The following is a 17,586-nucleotide window of genomic DNA, read 5'->3' on the forward strand; positions in this document are numbered from 1 at the left end:
CAATATAGCCTGGAAGCCCTTTCAAGCCATCAATCTTTGTATCCCTAGCACGTGGCATACAACAGATAGACAAATGTTTATAAAACATCTGATATGCAAAATATAATTTTGTAGAAACTGTGCCATAATCATTCATTCAGATTCTCCAAGGCAGATTAAGATTATAATGTCTCAATTCCCCAGAAAATACATTTGCTGAGTTATCTTCTACTATACTCTACTAATTTTTTAAGATTTAATCTATTAAAAATACCAAAAAACCCATGAGGCAGATTACTGCCCTAGAAAATCTCAAGGCTATTGGAGGAGTCAGATATGCAATCATAATAAAATGCTGTGTTATAATAATATTAAAAAAAGATTTAATCTATGAATTATCCATTTATATAGTAATATGTGCCTTTTGTAAAATATGGTTGCAGATTACTGTCTATAAGCTAGTAGTAGATGTAAATGATAAACAAAGATGTAAGTGATAAACTGTCACAGAAAACAAATTCACTATACTTTAACAGAAAATAACAATCTAATTTAGCATGCTTTCATTCATCATTTATTCTTTCATATCAACCTACATACAAATATTCAATGCCAAGAATATGACAGGCCCTTACTACGGGCACAATAAAATATGAAGAAAAAAGATGGAGGCTCAAGCCTTGCTTTTTTTTTAAAACAAGTAACTTAAATAATTCTAAGTTATAATAAATGCTATAAAGAAAACACATTTGGTATGGAGACAGAAAATAAGAGACAAGAAATAACACGATTTTTCAGTTCTTCTTGATTAATCTTTTGTTCTTTATTTTTTTAATCCCTAATTTCCCCTCACTTCAGTGGTTCTCAAGCCAGGCTACACATTAGAATCACCTGAGTAGCTTCTGAAAATTACAGATGCCTCTGGCTCACTCCTCCCCAAATTCTGATTTAATGGTTTAAGTATGGGCTACTTTTTTTTAAAGCTCCCCAGGTGATTCTAATGCGTAGCCAGGTTAAGAACCACTTCAAACACCTTAAATATCTTTGAAAGTAGGTAAAATATAAATCCTATGTAAATTTAAAATCACATATAAGTTCAACCTTATAAAGCGTTATGATTGATTTCTATATATATTATCCTGACACAGAAACTACATAATTAAATCATTAGGAATTTCTAAACAACTTAAACAGTGTTCAGCTGGCTAGTTGAAAGAAGCAACTACTGGGTCTCAAAAATCAATTAGCACTATAGATAATGAAGCTTTTTACAAAAAAACACCAGCTGGGGCTTCCCTGGTGGCGCAGTGGTTGAGAGTCCGCCTGCCGATGCAGGGGACACGGGTTCGTGCCCCATTCCGGGAAGATCCCACATGCCGCGGAGCAGCTGCACCCGTGAGCCATGGCTGATGAGCCTGCGCATCCGGAGCCTGTGCTCCGCAACGGGAGAGGCCACACACAGTGAGAGGCCCGCGTACAGCAAAAAAAAACAACAAAAAAAACCACCAGCTGTAAGATCCTCCATTCTACCCGATTTATGGACATGGTGCTTACTCATGATTAAAACTTTCCTAATCTATTTCAAGGCAATCTCTTATTGAGTTTGGAGTTTATTGATTCTGTCTTGCTTTTCCTAAGTTATCAGCTACTAAAAAAAAAAAAAAAAACCTAAAAAATTAAAAAATTATTCATACTTAGGGTTATTACATTGAAGTATGAAACATTAATTAAACATGTACTAGGAGAAAGTAACTCTAAGGCTATTTTCCAATGGAGAAAGAAAACGGGCTCTGTTAACATTTTATCAACTTTTAAAAAAATTATTAAATAATGACATAATTACAACTTTTTTACATTACATTTATGTTACTATTGCTTCTTGAGAGCCTTCCTGATCCTTTAATATATTCTAGTTTTCAAATTATACTCGAACAAACAAAAATTCATCCACTAAATAATTCTAAAAGTGTGAAATACTTTACATATTATATCACTTACAGAAATTTTTGAAGGTGGTGATATATCCAAAGAGTAATCCATTTCCTGTGTGCTAAGAGTTCTGAGTGATAGTGAGCATTCTCCAATAGTTTTCTTCCTAGGAGTTTGGGTTTGAATCTTAAATACAAGTCTTACAGTTTGTAGACTGTGGAGTTTAATAGCAAATACAAACGTTTCCATAAATTCAATAGTCTAAAATAAAAATCAAGAAAATATAAAATACGTTAATAGAATGACTGAAAAAGGGTCATAAACCATACAAAATAAACAAAAATAACATTTATAATCTAGGAAAGGCAAATTTAATTTTTTTACAATGACAAAAAATATTTTTTAATGAAAATGAAAATGAGAATGGCCATGACTTGCTTTTCCAAAATTTATTCTGGATACTGCCCTTTTAATTTCACAAATCCTTTTAATTACTTAGTCAGGAATTTAGTCAATATCAACACCAAGTTCACCAGAATACAGCTTTTTCCCTTTTCAAAAATTAGGTTGCTCTCCATCTTTGGTTCTGGAGTATCATTCCTGCTATTCACCACACTTCTTCAACAGTTAATGAGAGTACTTCAAGAATCTCATGCAAGCTCTCACAGTACGCAAAATCTAACTTGTTCACATTAACAAGAGACTTGAATTATTTCTTTAAAGGAGCTATTCTTTGTCTAATGTTCTTCCCACCTAATTTGGGGTTCATTTTATCTTTTAGTGATGTTTGTTCCACTCTTTCCTATCTGAAAATCGATCTCCTTGATAAGAGAAGAAAAAGGGAAATGTGAGTTCCAAGTTCTACCTTCTCTCATAATCTTCCACTCTAGGCAGCAAGTCAGTGTTTTCCATGCCCAGACTATTTTCAAATGTTCTTTTTATTACTTTTAATATTTTTAAAACCTTGGCTTACTGTGACCTAACATCTTTTTGACACTAGACTGTTTTTTGCTTATAAACTTCCTAACATCAATATTTTAGATACTGTGCCCAAATGTTCACTTTTACAGTAATCAATTATGTCTGTGTAGTCAGAATTGTGTTTCTGAGAGCCTCCCAACCACCTGAGCTTTCTTTTTCTTTCAATCTCAAGCCATAGATCACATCAATAACACAGTATGCATAAAATGCTTAATTTTTAAACTCAGATGCAGTGAGCTTACAAATGAAGTAAGTGTGCTGGTTTACTTTACACTTTGCCATAACAGGGGACTCCTAAACAACTTGATAAATAATAAATTTTAAAAGACTCCAAGCAAATTTTAATATGAGAACATTTTCCCCTAACTTTTCCTAAGTTAGCTTAGTTTTATTTGAAAATCAAAAAGTGAAAGTGTTTAATTCAGTAAGTATTCATCTGTGAGTATCAGGATTAAGACCAGAGTTAAGATTTATTTCCATCTAGACTTTCTACAATGCATATTTTTGTAAAGTGAGATCCTAATATTTACACATAAATTTTGATTACTGCTTTTTCACTTATTAAGAACATTTTTCCATGTCCTTAAAAACTCTTCCTAAACATTATTTTTCATGGCTGCCCAGTATTCTATCACATGGTGTTATGGTTTGAATTGTGTCTCCCCCCAAAAAAGATGTATTGAAGTCCTAACCCCCAGTAACTCAGAATGTGGCCTTATTTGGAAATAGGGTCATTGAAGATGCAATTTGTGAAGTTAAGATAAGGTTATACTGGAGTAGGCAGACCCCTAATCCAATATAACTGGCGTCCTTACAAGAAGATAGCCATGTGAAGACACTGAGACACATGGAGATGAAAGACACGTGGCCATGTGAAAATGAAAGCCAATGATTAGAGTGAAGCCAAGGAATGACAGGGATTGCTGGCCATCACCAGAAGCTAGGACAGAGGCATGGAAGAGATGGAACAGATTCTCCTTCAGAGAAGGAACCAACACTGCTGACACCTTGATTTCAGACTTCCTCTGAAACAGTGAGAGAGAAATATTTGTTGTTCTAAGCTACCCAGTTTGTGTTACTTTGTTAACAGCACCCATAGGAAACAAATACACAAATACATGGTATACCAAGAGTTTTCTCAACCATTCCCCTATGGGAAACATTTAGATAGTTTCCAACTTTTCCTCTGTGAACAAAACTGCCAAGAATACTTTATATATATTTTGTTTGCATCTTAGATTATTGCCATGAAATAGATTCCAAGTAGAAACACTATGTTAAAAAGTATAAATTTTTTTTTTTTTTGGCGGTACGTGGGCCTCTCCTGTTGTGGAGCACAGGCTCCGGATGCGCAGGCTCAGCGGCCATGGCTCACGGGCCTAGCCGCTCCGCGGCATGTGGGATCTTCCCCGACTGGGGCACGAACCCGCGTCCCCTGCATCGGCAGGCGGACTCTCACCCACTGCGCCACCAGGGAAGCCCAAAAAGTATAAATATTTTAAGGTTTTTTCTTTTTTTAAAAAAATCATTTATTGAAGTATAGTTGATTCACAATGTTGTATTAGTTTCTGATGTACAGCAAAGTGATTCAGTTATACATATATATATTCTTTTTCATATTCTTTTCCATTATGGTTTATTACAGGATATTGAATATAGTTCCCTGTGCTATACAACAGTATGAACTTGTTGTTTATCTATTTTATATATAGTGTTTGTATCTGCTAATCCCAAACTCCTAATTTATCCCTCCCACAACCCCTTTCCCCTTTGGTAACCATAAGTTTGTTTTCTGTGAGTCCATTACTGTTTTGTAAATAATTTCGTTTGTATCATATTTGAGATTCCACATATAAGTGATACCATATGATATTTGTCTTTCTCCTTCTGACTTACTTCACTTAGTATAATCTTATTTTAAGGTTTTAATGTATATTGTCAAAATAATTTCCACAAAGTGTTATGGTCTAGAGTGCTTGTAAAATTTTCCTAATTTTAATAAGCAAAAGAATAAAGAAAAGAGAAAGCAATATGTAATTTAAATTTGTATATCTATGAATACTAGTGAGAGTAAATTTTTTTCATGTTTATTAGTCATTTGAATTACCTTATTTTTAAATGATATGCTCTTGTAGAAGTTTCATTTGTATGGAAAAACACTAACCATTCAACCCATATCAGAAGACAAAAATGAAGATATATTAAAAGTGAAATCTAGAATCTATAAAACAAATTCAGGATCATAAAAGTCTTCCAGTTACGATCACTGAAAGTATTTAAAGGAAATTAATCACAATCATGCAATTATTTCTCAAAGCAAAAGTGGAGTGGGGGGAGAGAGGATGAAAATATAGACACATTTATTTATACAGGAAAAGTAAATACAAAAAAATTAAATAGTTTCATTAGATATTACTCATCTTCTATATATTTTAGTGATTAAGGTTTTCTTTTTATATACAATGGAATATTACTCAGTCATAAAAAGAAATGAAATTGAGTTATTTGTAGTGAGGTGGATGGACCTAAAGTCTGTCATACAGAGTGAAGTAAGTCAGAAAGAGAAAAACAAATACCGTATGCTAACACATATATATGGAATCTGAGAAAAAAAAAATGGTCATGAAGAACCTAGGGGCAAGATGGGAATAAACACACAGACCTACTAGAGAATGGACTTGAGGATAGGGGGAGGAGGAAGGGTAAGCTGTGACAAAGTGAGAGAGTGGCATGGACATATATACACTACCAAATGTAAAATAGATAGCTAGTGGGAAGCAGCCGCATAGCACAGGGAGATCAGCTCGGTGCTTTGTGTCCACCTAGAGGGGTGGGATAGGGAGGGTGGGAGGCAGGGAGACGCAAGAGGGAAGAGGCATGGGAACATATGTATAACTGATTCACTTTGTTATAAAGCAGAAACTAACACACCATTGTAAAGCAATTATACTCCAATAAAGATGTTAAAAAAATAAATAAAAAATAAATGCATCTTAATATTGGGCAATGAAATATCAAGTATTTCTGAGGCTCAAAACGGTCTTTAAAAAAGCAAGGGGTACATCGATGCTTCTCCGCCTTCTGTGAATATATGTGTGCTGTGTGTGTGTCTTCAGACACTCACAGAGGGGGAATACTGTAGAGTTTCTGAAACTTTGTCTTTGGGGGGGGGGAACACAATAAAAGCAATGATGCTCAAGGAATTAAAAAAAAAAAAAGCAAGGGGTACATAATTTGTAGTTTCCCAAAAATAAAACACTTTCTTATTCCAATTCTTTACACGGGTTAAAGTGACAAATAGGAGAAAAACATAAAAAGACAGTCAAACACAAACACTTACATTAGAGCCTTCCTTGACTGAAGATTTGAAATGTACTGGTTTGGGCAATGTTAGTATTCCTTTTATAGAAATAGTAGGATTATCTCCATAACTAGAGGGCCAACTTAAATCTCTGCACTAGAAAGATAAAATAAAAATACAGTTTGAGTTTTACAAAGGACTCTGACAATACAAATATTTGATACATTTCTTGAGTTAATGACTTAAATAAAAACTATAGGGCTTCCCTGGTGGCACAGCGGTTGAGAATATGCCTGCCAATACAGGGGACATGGGTTCAAGCCCTGGTCAGGAAGATCCCACATGCCGCGGAGCAACTAAGCCCGTGAGCCACAACTACTGAGCCCACGTGCTGCAACTACTGAAGTCAGCATGCCTAGAGCCCGTGCTCCGGAACAAGAGAAGCCACCACAACGAGAAGCCCACACACCACAATGAAGAGTGGCCCCCGCTCGCTGCAACTAGAGAAAGCTTGTGCGTAGCAACGAAGACCCAACACAGCCAAAAATAATAAATTTATAAAAAAACTATAAAAGTTAACTTTAGTCTACTGAGATCTTCTGTTTCATCGACATTAAAATAATCTGACAGTGTTTTAGACATCATATCAATTTCCTTCTTGAGGTTAAAAGCAAACAAATTTCCATCATACCTATATTTTTCTTTAGATTCTTTATTAAATACTATTTTCTGTAAAATACTATAGAACCTTAAATTCCAAAGAAGGTACTGACCCATTCCCTAGAAGAGAGCAACAGTAGATGCATATAATTTATAGTCTAAATATTCAATTATGTAAGAAAAGTTTGTATTAACTGTATTAACTTACCTGTAAAACTGTGATCCAGATCTGCTCTACTGAAGAATTATAAAACATTTTCACATTTAATCTCCCCAAATCTCTTTCATCTCCTGATAGAGTAATTGTATCTGCATTGTAAAAGAACAAAGATGGTTGAATTACTACGCAACCCTTCCAATCCAACTGAGCTTTGATACAACCCAATTTTAAGAGCACAACTGAAAACTGCTATAATTACTTTTTAAAGTTGTCAATTTATTAAGACAAAAATCATACTTCAATGCTTTTATTGAAGTGCTGGGGGAAGATATACTATAAAAAGTACCTGGCTTAAAAACTTAACCCAATTATAACCTGAAGAATTTAAGTTAAAACTAAGAAAAACTTTCCCAAATAACACTGATATGGCCTTAATATAGTATGCTTCTGGAAATTCCCTCACTAACATACTTTAAAACAAATGAAAGATATTTAATTTTAAAGATGCCTTTATGCCTGAACACTAAAAAATAGACCATCTGATCTGATGATCTGCATATTCATATGCAGATAACACTGACAACATACATATAATCATCTAGACTTTTTTTTAACCTTATCATAACTACATTCAAAATACTGTTGGGTAGAAATAATTCCCTTAAGAATATAAAAGTAACTGGGCTTCCCTGGTGGTGCAGTGGTTGAGAGTCCGCCTGCTGATGCAGGGGACATGGGTTCGTGCCCCGGTCCGGGAAGATCCCACATGCCGCAGAGCGGCTGGGCCCGGGAGCCATGGCCGCTGAGCCTGTGCATCCGGAGCCTGTGCTCCGCAACAGGAGAAGCCACAACAGTGAGAGGCCCACGTACAGCAAAAAAAAAAAAAAAAAAAAAAAAAAAAAAAAAGAATATAAAAGTAGAATACTTTATTCCTTACCCAGGCTTCTGTTACTCCCCTGAGAATTTTTCCTTGAAGAAGAACTACTGGGCATACTGGACAATGAATCATGTCTCTACAAATAAAATTCTTTTTTAGTCAGATGTTGCATATCAGACTTTAAGGATTCTGAAACTGATGCCCCAATACCCACCCTAGTATCAAACTGAGTGCTAATCATTCTGACAGTGTTACTGGTCAGAATGTTTCACTTTTAGATAGTAAAGGGGGAAAAGGTTTTCTGTGTGTGTGTTACCAGGAAAATAGTAAATATCTTACTAGGTAATATATGGGAAAGCCTTTGCTGTTTTTGGTTTGGTTTTGTAATAAGGAGGAAGAGATTACTGTTTATATGTCATACTTGCAAATACTAATGAAAATCAGAATATATTTCGAAGTGCCCTGTTACCTAAAAACCTATAAAACAGCAGTTATCAAAGCATAGTCCCCTGGGCCGGCAGTATCAGCATCACCTGGTAACTTGCTAGAAATACAAACTCAGGCCCTGATGCAGAGCTACTGAATCAAAAGCTCTGGGGGTGAGGCCTGGCAATCTGTATTTTAACAAGCTCTTCAAACAATTCTGATGCACAGTAAAAAAAAACTGGTGCTATAAAGAATTAATTCTGCAAAAAGTTAACTCAGCTGAGGATTATTAAGAATACATTTCCATTTAAATGTATGCATATACATTCACATGGAAAAATGTCCACAGGTACATATAACAATATTTTCATAGCACTTTTATTCTCAGTTATAGGAACATAGGTGATTTGTCTTTTTACCTTGCTTAATTCTGGTTTCTACTTTTTAAGTAATAATCACAGTTTACTTTAATTAAAAAAAAAATTTTTAAACATCAAAAAACTCAATTCTATTTCAAAAAAAGGAGAACACTGTGTTAATATTAATGAATAATTAAAGTTCTACATCTCAATAGGAATAATAATTTTTACTATGTAGTTATGTTCAATAAGGAAAGTCAAATAAATAAGCACTTTTAAGTATAACATTTTAAATTCCAACTGCCTCAAGACTGCCTCATTACATACCATGAGAAAAGTAAGATTCATAAAAGAACAAGAGAAAAACTATTGCCTTTTAGTATTCAACTGAGACCTTCCTGAAATAACACACATGGGAAATGCCAAGCGTTTATTCTTTAGCTATTAGGACAGATACATCTACAAAAGATACATAACATGTTGTTCCTAATGTAATTCACACATTTCTGAATTTTTAGCTTGAAAATAAATTACTGCATATAATTAAATTCAAATAAATAATTTACCTGAATGAACTGCTGAGATGAACTTGTAAGATCAAACATAGACTTGCTTAGTCCAGGGGCATTGAATGGAAGTCTACTGGTCCTTAAGTCACAAACTACAAAGGGACATGAGAAAATTATTTATTTTTATAGTAAAGAAGAAGAGGGACTTCCCTGGAGGCGCAGTGGTTAAGAATCCGCCTGTCAACGCAGGGGACACGGGTTCGAGCCCTGGTCCAGGAGGATCCCACATGCCGCGGAGCAACTAAGCCCATGCGCCATAACTATTGAGCCTGCACTCTAGAGCCCACAAGCCACAACTACTGAGCCTGTATGCCACAACTACTGAAGCCCACGTGCCTAGAGCCCATGCTCCACAACAAAAAGAAGACACCATAATGAGAAGCCTGAGCACCGCAATGAAGAGGAGTCCCCACTCGCCGAAACCAGAGAAAGCCCGTGCACAGCAACGAAGACCCAACACAGCCAAAAATAAACAATAATGAATAAATTAAAAGAAAATCACACACACATTAAAAAAAAAGGAGAAACACTAAATTCTACTTAATTACCATGAACTAAATCTCTATAGGAAATAAGAGACAAAGCCTCTAATCAAGTTTAAAAATTGCTTTTCAATTATCTTTTGTTTGAAACAGAAACCAACACAAATCAAACAACACATTTTCACATCCATATCAAATATCAAGCAGGAAAAGTTCATTCTTTTTGCTTACATTATCCAATTCTTCATCTCAGAAGAATAATCTAAGAGGATGTTAAGTCCTCTGTACTAAATGCAATTCAACTATTTAATGAGCACTTATTACGATATTGAATTCCATGTACTGTTTATATTTCTAGTCTGTATATGTAGTTTCCTTCCTAAACTATAAGATCATTGAAGAAAGGAATTCTGTATAATAATTGTATAGTCTAGCACAGTCCTGAAATACATATTTAAATAAGTATTTCTACTTTATTTCTAGTACCTCACCCTGAATTCAGTGGTTGAGATAGCTATATATTTTTCCTGAATATCAGTGAAAATTTTGTGAATCAAATATGTACAGATAGTCTATAATTGATACAGTGTCAAATATTAAACTAATGAAGATTGGTAATCATTTAGGCATTTTCTATTTTCTTTGTTTACATTTCTAATCATCATTAGTTTCTAAATTCATCATTGTCACTGAATAGAGCAGAAAATAAATAGAGCTAGTAAATATTTGTTGTAGAATATGAATGGATAGATGTTATATAAAATATGTGCAAAATCTAAAAATAAAATTTCTTTCAAAAAAGGACAAACAAAATGGAACTTGGAACTACCAATATATATAACTCATTAATCTTTCATTTTTACATTAGATATAAACCACAGAGAAGTTACGATGTTTATCATATCACTTCTGAAGCCTGCTTTTCTCTTTATTTTTAAATTGTTTTTCATAAGATGAATCATTTCTTTCAGAATTTAGATTTAATTTGATTTCTACATTTGTTAAAGAGAAAAGACAAAGAGGAAAATTTTTTTCATACCTGATCCATATCGTTTCGTTGTTTCTGAATGAGGAGGAAAGCGCCGACTCAAATCAGGTGACACGTGCTGATACATATAGAATGGGTTATATACATCATAGCTGTGTCCATGCTGAGATGAACTGGAAAGTTCTACCTTTCTAGCTCCAAAAGATGCTCTGGCAGATCCTGAAAGCAAGTGTTTCTAAAGTTTTACAACACCCTTTTCTTGGAGTTATTAGCCAACAACTGGTGTACCCAAGGCAAAGGGAAAAAAATGTCTCAAGTAATACTAAATCATATGCATTTGATATCTAAAAAAATGAGCAGATGTTTATTCAGGTCTAACTGTGTGGAGCATTCTCCCAGGAATCAGTCATGAACCTTGCTCTCAAGACAGTCTGATAAAGGTCTGGCATTCCTCTTTGCCCTACAGACAATTCTACATTTTGTGACCGGAGTTTCCTTTATTTTTCTACTGCAGAAAGAACATCTTTTAAGTAAAAAGATAATCATTTTTTTTGGAGATGCACTCTTTTCACAAAGACAGAACATTTATAAAAACTGACCACATGCTGAGATACACAGAGCAAGTCTCAATAAATTTGAAAGGACTGAAATCAGAGTATGTTCTATAACCACAATGCAATAAAGTTAGAAATCAAATAACAAAAAGAAGAATAAAAAATATTTATGTGGGGGCTTCCCTGGTGGCGCAGTGGTTGAGAGTCCACCTGCCGAAGCAGGGGACACGGGTTCGTGCCCCGGTCCGGGAAGGTCCCACATGCCGCAGAGCGGCTGGGCCCGTGAGCCATGGCCACTGAGCCTGCGCGTCCGGAGCCTGTGCTCCGCAACGGGAGAGGCCACAACAGTGAGAGGCCCACATACCACAAAAAAAAAAAATAATATATATATATATATATATATATGTAAACATAAAGAACCAAGAAACACCAAAAAATAATCTTTAAGAAGAAAAACAAGACTGAAAGATTTGCTCTACTCAGTATTAAGAATAGAATATTTGAACAATAATAAGATCAAAGGAACAGAGTAGAAGGCTCAGAAAGAGAAACCCATTTTATGGACACTTGATTTATAATCAATGTGGCACTGCATAACAGTGGGAAAGAATGGTCTTTTCATTAAAAAGTGATGAGTTCCCTGGGGGCCTAGTGGTTAGGATTATTGGCTTTCACTGCCATGGCACGGGTTCAATCCCTTGTGGAGGAAGTTCCCACAAGCCACACAGTGCGGCCAAAAAAAAAAAAAAAGTAATAAAAGGTGATAAGACAATTGGATACTGATATAGAAAAAAAGAACCCTTCATCCCAACAAAACATATTCACAAAATATAAATTACATGTGGATTGTAGATCTAAATTAAATGTTAAAGGCAAACCAATAAAACTTCTATATTTAATTAAATTTATAAGAAAGTTCTCACGGCCTTAGACCAAGGAAGCACTTCTTAAATGGAACATAGTACTAACCATAAAAACAATTTTAATAAGCCTAACTACATTACAATTGAAAATTCCCATTGGTCAAAAGACTATCTAAAGAGAGTGAAAAGGTAACCCACAGAGTGGGAAAAGATATGTGTAACATATATAACTGACAAAGGGCTCATATCCATAATATATGAGGAACTCCCACAAATCAGTAAGAAAAAGACAGGCAAGCCCAAATATAAACTGGCTACGACTGAGCAGGTACTTCAGAAGAGAGGCTATCCAAATAGCCAATAAACATGACCTGGTGTCCAATCTCATTAATCATGAGGGAAATGCAAGCTAAAACTCCAATGAGACACCACTCATTCATAATGTTGAATGAAAGAACTCATAACAAAAGAATACATACTGAACATGTAATTTCATTTATATAAAGAACCCATAACAGGGCTTCCCTGGTGGTGCAGTGGTTGAGAGTCCGCCTGCCGATGCAGGGGACACGGGTTCGTGCCCCGGTCCGGGAAGATCTTGCTGCAAAGCGGCTGGGCCCGTGAGCCATGGCTGCTGAGCCTGCGCATTCGGAGCCTGTGCTCCGCAACGGGAGAAGCCACAACAGTGAGAGGCCCGTGTATCGAGAGAAGAAAAAAAAAAAAAAAAGAACCCATAACAAAAGAATATATATTGAATATATAATCTCATTTATATAAAGGTCAGAAAACAGAAAAAAACTAAACCACAACATTTAGGGATATGTGCTTGGTAAAAAGTAAAAATAGCGAGAAAGTGATGATTATTACAACTGGGATTCTGATTACTCTAGAGTGACTGAAAAGGGGGAAGATGGAAGCTTTTGTTTTACTAGTAACACTCTCTTTATTTAGGTGGTGACCATACACACATTTTGCTTTGTAGTAAATCACTAGGCTGTAAATTTCTGTTTTGTTCCTTTTTTCTATGTGTATTATATCTCACAATTTTTAAAGGGTAAAACAATAGATCAAATTCTTTTCAAAGTTAAGACTCACATTAGAAATAACAGACATAAAGTTTTTTAAATGTTTAAATCATCACCATCTTTTAATTCTTTTTATCCCATTTAAAATAGAAACCACAGTATAAACTAATATTTTCTGAAAAAGCTAAACAATAAAACAGGTGGTTTCACACTGAGTTCAGAAAAGAAAAAGAAAATATGTGGTTATGAAGTGAGATCTTATCCTCACACTCTGGTTCAAATAACTATGTGTACAATCCAAGCCCTGTACAAAGGCAGAGGAATGCCAAGAGGGAGGTATGATGCCAGAGAGCCTTATAGGGAGCCTGTACACCTTATAAGCTAACTCTTAAATTTTTCAGCACATAAACACTGCTATAAAAGTCTGTTTATGGTAATAAGAGCAGCACTGTCAAGAGCAGTAGCACCAAAGATGACTCTCTACCTTTATAGGCTAGCCCTAAAAATGAATATTCTTATTCCATTTTTCCTTTATAAGTCAGTCAGTAAAGAATTCCAATTTTCCCCTTGAAAAGATATCATTTTTAAAGTTCAAGAGGCATTTCTCTCAATTTACAGAATCATAGTGCTATAAAACTAAAGGTAAAGTAGCACAATTGCTTATACCTCTCAAAAGCCCAATTAAAAATTTCAATATTTATTCAAAATGCATTCTCTTAATGGATAGGTAGATAGATATGGGATGAAGCAAACAGAGTAAAATGTTAATAGTACAATCTGTTATCAAAGCAGTAAGCTGCAGCTATAATCAGATCCATCAGCAAGTAAGCAATGCAACTTAACAAATTTAAAATATCTGAAACATAATTTTAGTCATTATTGATAGTGGTCTGCCCTACCTTCTCAAAATCTCCATATCAGCCCATCACTCACACATTCATGTAAACATGCAAGATACACATGTTTGACTTCCATAATTAGGCACCAAGAATACTTTCCTGATTCTAATTAAATAATTTTCTCTCCAATATGCTAAAAATCAGATGGCTTTACCAGATCTTTATTGAGCCTATAATTTAAGTGTAAACCCATTTCTCACTCATTCAACTCAAAACATAATCTGTGTTCTAGTGATACAATGAAAAAAAAAAAGACAAAAGAAAAACTATAACATATTGCCAAGTAGGTATTTCTTACTTATCTTCTGATAATGAAAATAATACATAAAATACCCTACATGTCTAAAAATAGAGAATTTATTAACTAAATTATAGTATATCCATATGATTTAGTACTATGGAGCCATTAAAAAGCTTCACAATATATGATATGAATAAAACAGATTACAAGACCATTTATATGGTTTAACCCCAATGTTGTTAACAAGTGCGAGAGAAAGAGAAAGATCAATCGATCAGGGCACCCTGTGAGCCAGAACTTTAAAAAACTGTTTTGGAGAGACACTGCTGATATGTGCAAAACAGGGTGGTAGACCAGGCTCAGGGTTCATCCTTCCTTGCTTCTTAAAAAAAAAATTATCACTCCTACCAGACCCAACTCTCCTGTAGATAACTACAATAAACTCTAAACCAAAACCAAACCAAAACAAACAAAATACCCTGAAGGTACTAGAGAGTGAACAAAAGTAGTGAGGATTCTGAACAGCACTTGACTTTGGGACAAAGGGGAATGGCCACCTGTTTTTAATGACTTTTAGCCTGTGGGCAGGCCAAAATTGGCACTGTGCAGGGTGGATAGAATTCCAGTAGAAAACCCAGTCTTTCTGGCCTGAAGAACAGAGCGCAGAGTTCAGAGCAACCACAGCTGCTAGAAAGTAAGGTGGGAATCTTGGAAAGGAGAAAACCTCAAATTCTATGACTAAAAGTCTGCTCAAATATCTGGCTGATCCCTGAACCACACATGTGTGGGACAGACTCCAACTAAGGATAAAAAAACTAAGCTCAGATAGCAGCTGCCACCAAAGACACAGAATCTGCAGCACAGTACAACCAAGTTAATTGCCTGCTGAAGTTAGGGAGGGAGGGAGGAAGGGAGGGAAGGGAGGAGGGAGGGAGGAAAGGAAGGAAGGAGGTAGGGAAGGGAGGGAGGGAGTGAAGGAAGGAAAAAAAAAACCCATCGGAGTAATGTAACAGGTTCCAGAGTCTCCACAACATAACATCCAACATCCAGAACACAATCCAAAATTACTCCACACAAAGAAACAGGAAAATGTGGCTCATTCTCAAAAAAAGACAATCCAGAGAATCTAAACCTAGATGACCCAGATGTTAGAATAGTAGACAAAGATGTTAAAACTCAAAGACCTAAAAGAAAATAGGTTCACAATAATGGGGGGTGGGGGAAGAAATCACAGAAAAGAAATAGAAACTATAAACAAAGAACCAAATGTAAATATTACAACTAAAAATACATCTAAAATTAAAAACTCACTGGATGGACTTAATAGCTGAATGGAAATAATGGAGGAAAGAGACAGTGAACTTGAAAATAGGTCATTATTATCCAGCCTTAAGAACAGAAAGGAGAGGCATGCCAATGGCATCACCTGGAACTTGAGCAGCTGCATGAGGGTATCAGAGACAATGGCCAAGAACAAACTAAGAGGGCAGAAGTCCAGGAATGTATTCCACATAGCCAGCCAAAAAAGCTTAAAAGGTTGAAACTAAAGCAAAACCAGTTACCACTAATCTTAAGAAGATAAACATTGTGAGTGATGAAAAAGTTAACAGGACTTCCCTGGTGGCGCCGTGGTTAAGAATCCACCTGCCAATGCAGGGGACATGGGTTCAAGCCCTGGTCTGGGAAGATGCCACATGCCACGAAGCAACTAAGCCTGTGAGCCACAACTACTGAGCCTGTGCTCTAGAGCCCGCATGCCACAACTAATGAAGCCCGTGTACCTAGAGCCCATGCTCCGCAACAAGAGAAGCCACCACAGTGAGAGGCCCGCACACCACAGTGAAGAGTAGCCCCCGCTCGCCACAACTAGAGAAAGCCCACGCATGGCAATGAAGACCCAACGTAGCAAAAATTTAAAAGTATAAAATGAATAAATAAATCTTTTTAAAAAAAAGAAAAGAAAAAGTTAACAGAGTGAATAAAGCTTCTGTAGATATACAAAAGAACTTGCAGCTTCTCAAAAGGCCTTTCCCTTGAACCACTGCAGGAACAGCTGACTCCTCAGCAGTACCATGAAAATGAACCAGTTAATGTTGATGAACCTACAAGATTAATGGCTCAGTTGTAACACACTGATGATGCATCAAATTTCCCAAAAAGACCAATAAATTAAATGTCTTATACAAAAAAATAAAAATAAGAAGAATAGAGAGGAGCAAAAAAGGTGGAAAAAAAAAGAAGCCTCACAGACACATAAGACAATATCAAAAGGTCCAACATATGTGTAATTGGTATCCCAGAAGGAGAAGAGAGAAAGGATGGGGCAGGAAAAATATTTAGAGAAATACTGTAGATCTTGATAGGACTTTGGATTACATTGGTATATCCCTTTGTCAAAGCTCAACAAATACAGCTTAAACTTTGGGCAGTTCATTGTGTTTAAAGTTTATGTCAAAAGAAGAAAACTGTAAACAACTGAAATTTAGTAAATGATATATATGCTTAAGTATTTAGAGGGAAGTGTACTGATGTCTGCAATTTACTGTGAAATGCATTCTCCCCTTACCCCAAAAGGATTAAAAATGGTTAGAGAAATGGATAGATAGGTATGTGATAAAGTATAATAGTAAAGTGTCAATGATAGAATCTATGTGGTGGATATACAGGCATTCACCATTAAGTTCTTTCAACTATTCTGTATGTTTGAAATTTTTCGGGGAATAAACCATTGTGAATGACAGTGTTTCAGTGAACTAAAATGAACTATTTCTAAAATACAAGAGTTACATGTTGTTCCCTTTTATCTGCCTTAGTCCATTGGCCTCTACAACATCAGCCAAAATTCAGCCAATGAATACCTCATTCAAGTGGCTGTTTAGGCTGGGAAGTGTATTTAGACTGAGAAGTATAATAATAAAGAAAGAAGGGAAGGAAGAAAGAATAATTCATTGCTTCCTTATTTCTCTTTACAATAAATTTTAGAAAATAATAAGACTATTTCCTGTATTTACTGATCTAAAACAGAGTAATTCCTCTATTTTTTTCTTTCTAGATGTGTGAAGAATAACTGACATATTACAATTATATTATTCCTTTAAAAAGGCCAAATCTACACACAAATGTATTGACTGTGATCAGATTTCATAATGGACTTCAAAAACACTGTACAGTAAGTTCCTCTACAGAAAGAGAACATATAAAAAATGAAATGTAAAATTTGTACATAAAAGATATTTTATATCTTTACATACGTAAAAGAGCAAAATAACAGCAATAACAGCATTTAAATGCTG

General features: G+C 35.3%; 1 protein-coding gene and 1 pseudogene across 4 annotated transcripts in view; one reads left to right on the forward strand and one right to left on the reverse strand.

Moving 5' to 3' along the window:
- The window catches only part of TC2N (tandem C2 domains, nuclear), a 47,452-nt gene that overhangs the window by 11,817 nt on the left and 18,049 nt on the right, over positions 1-17,586 (reverse strand). For all 3 annotated transcript variants that reach the window (XM_081229320.1, XM_081229319.1, XM_081229318.1), the window contains 6 exons: positions 10,763-10,930; positions 9,239-9,333; positions 7,948-8,023; positions 7,059-7,159; positions 6,230-6,346; positions 1,978-2,169 (listed from right to left, as the gene is read on the reverse strand). In XM_081229320.1, the coding sequence (XP_081085446.1) occupies positions 1,978-2,169; positions 6,230-6,346; positions 7,059-7,159; positions 7,948-8,023; positions 9,239-9,333; positions 10,763-10,930 (749 nt within the window). The remainder of the gene's footprint in view (positions 1-1,977; positions 2,170-6,229; positions 6,347-7,058; positions 7,160-7,947; positions 8,024-9,238; positions 9,334-10,762; positions 10,931-17,586) is intronic.
- LOC308614982 (ribosomal biogenesis factor-like) lies at positions 15,258-17,285 on the forward strand (annotated as a pseudogene). The gene is made up of 2 exons: positions 15,258-16,012; positions 16,274-17,285. The product of its transcript is annotated as a ribosomal biogenesis factor-like (transcript).

Source organism: Mesoplodon bidens (genome assembly GCF_964165515.1).
Source record: "Mesoplodon bidens genome assembly, chromosome: 3".
NCBI lineage: Eukaryota > Metazoa > Chordata > Mammalia > Artiodactyla > Ziphiidae > Mesoplodon > Mesoplodon bidens.